Source organism: Tachyglossus aculeatus, chromosome 26 (assembly GCF_015852505.1).
Source record: "Tachyglossus aculeatus isolate mTacAcu1 chromosome 26, mTacAcu1.pri, whole genome shotgun sequence".
Classification (NCBI taxonomy): Eukaryota; Metazoa; Chordata; class Mammalia; order Monotremata; family Tachyglossidae; genus Tachyglossus; species Tachyglossus aculeatus.
The window spans coordinates 6980877-6986904 of NC_052091.1; the positions used below are offsets into that span (position 1 = coordinate 6980877).

At 57.2% G+C, this 6028-nt stretch overlaps 1 protein-coding gene across 2 annotated transcripts in view; it reads left to right on the forward strand.

The window, feature by feature from the left end:
* The window catches only part of AP4E1 (adaptor related protein complex 4 subunit epsilon 1), a 40538-nt gene extending 38143 nt beyond the window's left edge, over positions 1–2395 (forward strand). For both annotated transcript variants that reach the window (XM_038767160.1, XM_038767161.1), the window contains exons 20-21: positions 1440–1597; positions 1979–2395. In XM_038767160.1, the coding sequence (XP_038623088.1) occupies positions 1440–1597; positions 1979–2139 (319 nt within the window). In that variant the 3' untranslated portion in view covers positions 2140–2395. The remainder of the gene's footprint in view (positions 1–1439; positions 1598–1978) is intronic.
* Positions 2396–6028: the final 3633 nt, after the last annotated feature.

Here is a 6028-nt window from a genome sequence, read left to right on the forward strand (position 1 = left end):
AAGACTGGGAGCCCCACATGGGACAACCTGATTACCTTATATCCCCTCACAATGCATAGAACAGTGCTTGGCACACAGTAAGCGCTTAACAAATGCCATTATTATTATTATTATTATTATTATTATTATTATTATTATTATTATGGGGCCTGGCTTTAACACTGGCCGAGGAGGAGCAGGAGTGATAATAGTATTTAGTGAGCGCTTACTGTGTGCGGAGCACTGTAGCATAATAATAATAATAATAATGGCATTTGTTAAGCACTTACTATGTGCAAAGCACTGTTCTAAGCGCTGAAAAAATAAAACTAAGCGCTGGGGCATTTACAAGCTGATCAGGTTGTCCCACGTGGGGCTCGCAGTCTTAATCCCCATTTTACAGATGAGGTAACTGAGGCATAGAGAATAATAATAATAATGACAGCATTTGTTAAGCGCTTGCTTACTATGTGCAAAGCACTGTTCTTAGCGCTGGGGCACTTACAAGGTGATCAGGTTGTCCCACGTGGGGCTCCCAGTCTTAATCCCCATTTTACAGATGAGGTAACTGAGGCATAGAGAATAATAATAGCATGACATAGCGGTAAGCAGCGTGGCGGGAGGGATTGAGCATGGTCCTGGGAATCAGAAGATCGTGGGTTCTAATCCCAGCTCTGCCACTTGACTGCTGTGTGACCTTGGGCAACTCACTTCTCCAGGCCTCAGTTCCCTCATCCGGAAAATAGGGAGCGGGGCTGTCAGCCCCATGTGGGACGGGGACTACGTCCAACCCGATTTGCCGGTACCCACCCCAACACTTAGTTCCGTGCTGGGGACATAGTGAGTGCTTTAACAAATACCACAGTTACGATTATTATTATTACGGGCACTGAGAGAGAATCCTCAGATGGGAATTAAACACAGTCCCTGTCCCCCGTGGGGTAACCAGTCTGAAAGAGGAAGCTGTCTTTGACCCAGTTGCGTTCCCAGATTGTCTTGAGCTTTTTATGTTTAGTGGGAACAGTGCGGTTCCCCCTGCCCCCCTAAAATGTCTGGCTGCTCATCCCTGGAGGATGGCCACTCGGGCTACTGACCCCACCTCCAATCTCTTCCTCCCCGTCCCCTGCCTCCTTTCTCCCTCGTCTCTCCTTCCCCTCTTCCTCCTCCTCCCCCCATTCCTTCTCATCCTTCTCGTCCTCTGCCGACCCCGGCTCGAGCTCTGTCGGGAGGGGAGTGGTCCTCCAGCCATTTCCTCATCACAGCATCCTGAAGGGGTGGAAAATGCCAGTTTCCTTCTTTAGGGAGGGCTGATGGGAGGGTTTAGGGACAGAGATCGGGAATGTAGCCTCAACCCATCCCCTTCCTCCTCGAGGACCATTTGGGAGGGGAAAATTAAGTTCTGGGATGAGAGAGATCCGCGCAGAGCCGTCTGATGGAGGGCCTGGGCCTCGGTTCCCCAGGCCGCTGCGTTTGACCACTGAGGATTTCGGCCAGCTGTGGCTGGCCCTGGCCAACGACGTCCGGCAGACGGTGAGACTGGCGGCCCCCGGGGCCTCTCTGGCGGCTTCTCTGCAGCCCCTGCAGCAGGAACTGAGGCTTCACCTCGTAGACATCATCGGTACGTCACGGCGCCGACGTGGGGAGGGCTGCCGGGGACCGGGGGGCCGAGGTATGGAGCGGAGGGCGGAAGGAATGACGTTCACCGCGGGCAGGCCACCCACCGTCCTGAGCAGTTAGCCGGGACGAGGCCCGATCCCGTCTCATGGGGAGCTGGCGCTCCAGCGGGGCGGGAAGATGGGACAGTCGTGCCCTAGCCAAGTCGATGGAACAGCTGGCCCGGTGGACCCTACCCGTGACCCCCTCGGGCCCGGGAGAGGGAGGAAGCAAATTCCCGAGGGCCGGAGAAGACCAGTTGGGGCTGCAGGATGGCTCTAGGGATGGGGTGGACTCCGGGCTGGGGAGGGGGATGCGAGGTGGCCAATCCCCCACTCTCTTCCAGGCCCTGAGGCCATCCTGGCCTGCCGGCGGCTGCCGGACGTGCCCTGCCTGCTCCACTGCCGGGCCCAGGCTGCCACGCTCACGCTGTGGTGCCGGTCTCCGTGCCCTTCCCTCCCAGACTACCTTCTGTACCAGTGTCAGCGGGTCACGGGGGAGCCCTGAGGGGCCGAGGACCTGAGCCCACCCCTCCGACGTCCGGCCGTGCCCCACGGACTCCGCTCGGGACCAGACAGCTGCTCGCACGGTCTCAAGGGTTGGGACAGGCGGGTGCTATTTATCTCCGAGTCCACCGCTTGCCAGGTAGCCAACGACGAGGAACGCTCGCCCTCCTCCCACAGCTCAGGGTGGCAGGGTGGTTTGGTCTTGGGTGGGTTGGGGTGCTGTTTTTATCCCACCTACCAATGAAGCCGTAAAGGACTCGCCCCGTTTCTGTTTCGTTCACGCGACTGACGGACTCGCCAGCAGCCTCCTTCTCCTCCGTCGATTCTGCCCCTCCCCACCCCTCACATCCATCTCTGGGTCCTAACTAAGGGAACCACCAGGACCTGTTTGGGGCCCCAACCCTTTTCCCAGGAGGAAGCAGGGAATGGGGGAAGCATCTGGAATGGCGAGAGAGGTGGTCAGCCGCAGGATGTGAACGGGAAGGCTGGAATGAGCGGAGAAAACGACGAAGGGGAAAATGTGGAAAGAGACCCCCCACCAGCTGCCACTCAAAGCCTGTTCAGTCTTATTATTAATAATAATAATTATAATAATGATGGTACATGTTAAGTGCTCACTATGCGCCAAGCACTGTTCTAAGCTCTGGGGTCGATAAAAGTTAATCAGGTTGGACGCAGTCCCTGTCCCGCATGGACCTCACACTCTTAATCCCCATTTTCCAAATGAGGGAACTGAGGCCCAGAGAAGTGAAGTAAAGCCACACAGCAGACAAGTGGCCGGGGCCAGGATTAGAACCCAAGTCCTGACTCCAGGGCCTGGGCTCTAACCACTAAGCCACGCTGCTTCTCCAGTCCCAGCTGCACGATGTTGAGACGTCTGCCGCTTTCTCCCCCCGCAACCCTCAGTCCCTCTCAAAAATCCCTGCCCTCGGAGGAAGGGATGAGGCCCCGGGGGCTCCCCGCCGCCTTCCCGCAGCCTGCTTTCAGCGTGGCTCAGTGGAAAGAGCGCGGGCTTTGGAGTCAGAGTTCGTGGGTTCAAATCCCGGCTCCGCCAATTGTGTGACTTTGGGCAAGTCTCAACTTCTCTGTGCCTCAGTTATGTCATCTGGAAAATGGGGATTAAGACTGTGAGCCCCCCGTGGGACAACCTGATCACCTTGTAACCTCCCCAGCGCTTAGAACAGTGCTTTGCACATAGTAAGCGCTTAATAAATGCCATCGTTGTTATTTCTCTCCCACAGGCTCCTGTGCGGTCCTTCTGTCCGGCCACCAGGGGGCAGTGGTGTTCGGTGGGGAATCAATCAATCAATCGTATTTATTGAGCGCTTACCGTGTGCAGAGCACTGTACTAAGCGCTTGGGAAGTACAAGTTGGCAACATATAGAGACGGTCCCTACCCGACAGTGGGCTCACAGTCTAGAAGGGAGTCCACCTTAGCAGCAGGGTTTGGGGAATTAATAATAATAATAATAATTTTGGTATTTGTTAGGCGCTTGCTATGTGCCAAGCACTGTTCTAAGCACTGAGATAAATACAAGGTAATCAGGTTGTCCCACGTGGAGCCCACAGTCTTAATCGCCATTTTACAGATGAGGTAACTGAGGCCCAGAGAAGTTAAGTGACTTGCACAAAGTCACTCAGCTGATATGTGGCGGACCCGGGGTTAGAACCCATGACCTCTGACTCCCAAGCCCAGGCTCTTTCCACTGAGCCACGCTGCTTTCTAATTGAGGGGAGGCTTCGGGCCTACCGGATTTAGGAACGGGGAGCAGCCTGCTTGAGCTCAGTGGACCTGGACGGGCCAAGTCGGGACCGATGACCGTGTTGGTGGCTGGCCCCAGCCCCTGCGGAGGAACAGAGGCAGAAGGAACCACAGGTATCCTCCCTCCCGTCGGAAGGGAGGCCTGGGAGTCGGAAGATCGTGGGTTCTGATCCTTGCACCGCCACTTGTCTGTGCTGTGACCTTGGCTAAGTCACTTCCCTTCTCTGGGCCTCAAGTTACCTCATCCGTAAAACGGAGATCGAGACTGTGAGCCCTGGGTGGGACAGGGACTGTGTCCAACCTGATTTGCTTGTGTGCACCCCAGCGCTCAGTCCAGTGCCTTGCCCGTACTAAGCGCTTAACAAATACCATTATTAGTAGTAGTGGTAGTAGTTCTCCCCAACTTTTCCCATCCTCCCCCACAAAACACACACACATGTATGCTGGGTGGGGTCTCCTGCCCACCCCAAGTGGGTACACGGGCCCAACTGAGCCCATGCGGGCATCTGGAGGCTAACTGGCCTCGGGCTTCCTCCCCCGGGTCACGGTGGAATGGGACGGCTTAGCCCGGGCTGACTGATGATGATATTTGTTAAGCACATGCTAATTGTTGAGCACTGCTCTAAGCACTAGGGTAGATACAAGCTAGTCGGTTTGGACACCGTCCCTGTCTCACATGGGGCTCAGTCTTCATCCCCATTTTACAGATGAGGGAACTGAGGCCCAGTGAAGTGTCTTTACAAGGTCCCACAGCGGACAAGTGACAGAGCCGGGATGAGAACCCAGGTCCTTCCGACTGCCAGGCCCGAGCTCGATCCACTAGGCCCCGCTGCTGCCCAGGGATGGGGATAGATCCCTCCAATCCTACCTGTCCTCCCCGGCTCTGGGGCGGGGGCCACCTCTGCCTCAGTTTGGAGGAAGGGGCTTGCAAACAGCACAGCCCCCCCAACCCACCCTACTCCATTGGACTGCGTCCGACCCGATCTGCTTTTATCCACCTTTAGAACAAGCCTGGCGCAGAGTAAGTGTTTAGTAAATATCACAATTATTGGGATTGTGATTATTCCCTCGACCCAGTGGTCCATCAGGGCTGTGGCGTATTGGGTCCGCCCTGCTCAGGGGCTAGATCCAGGAGGGTGGCAGATTGGGTTGAGGGGTGCGCTACTTCCAGGCGACGGGGGTCACCCAAGTGTGTTGCCATCCCTGTGGCGGCACCAACCTCCAGGTGCCCACCCCCCGGCCTCTTGTCGCTTAAACGGTGAAGGTGCTTGGCTCTCCCCCATCCTGTTCTCAGCTTGGGAGCTGGGAAGGGTGGGGGGCTGCAGAACCCTCACATAACAGGGCCACCGGTGCCCCTGTGCCCTCTGCAGTCAGTGCCCCCGCTGCTAGGGTCCCCGTGACCCCTTGAATACGTCCGGCCAAGAATGCCACCCGCCCATCCATCCTCATTCCCGGTCAGCCCCGGCTTTTTGAGGGACAGAAACGGGGCCCCACCCCAAGCCTCCTGCGGTCCCTGGTCTTCCCACCAAGGAAGGTGGGAAGGTGGGAAGCACCCCTTGCGCTCAGCAAGGGGTGGGGGTGGGCCTGGGATGAGGGTGAGAAGGAGCCCGGAAAGCCCCTTGAATCTCCCTGCGGCCTTCTCAATCAAATCATCCGTCAATTAATCAATCGTATTTATTGAGCGCTTATGGAGCGTGGAGCACTGTTCCCCGTCGTCTGCCGCTGTGGGCCCAACCCCCTACCTACTGTCCCTTTGGGCTTCTTCAGGCCCCAAGGTGGGCGGTGGCGAGGGGAGGGGCACGGCCCCCAGCCCCGCTGCCCATCTTCAGGGGGACGTGGCGGACTCCCCTCTGGGGCGAGCCCCACTCCGACCCCCCGACTCTCTTTCTGGTCCCATTTTAGAGAGAGAGGCCGAGGCGGAGGGACCCCCGACCCCTTCCGCTTGACACCCGCCCTCCCCGGGGACCACCCCGCTCTCCGCTAAAACCTCAGAGTGGGAGATTTTCAACTCCCAGACTCCTCTCCCCAAACCCACGGCAGACAGTCGAGGCGCCGGAAAGGCGGAAATTTCTCGCACCTTTGGAGATGCCGGAGCTTCCCCCCTTAATGCCTTGCGTGCTCTCTCTCT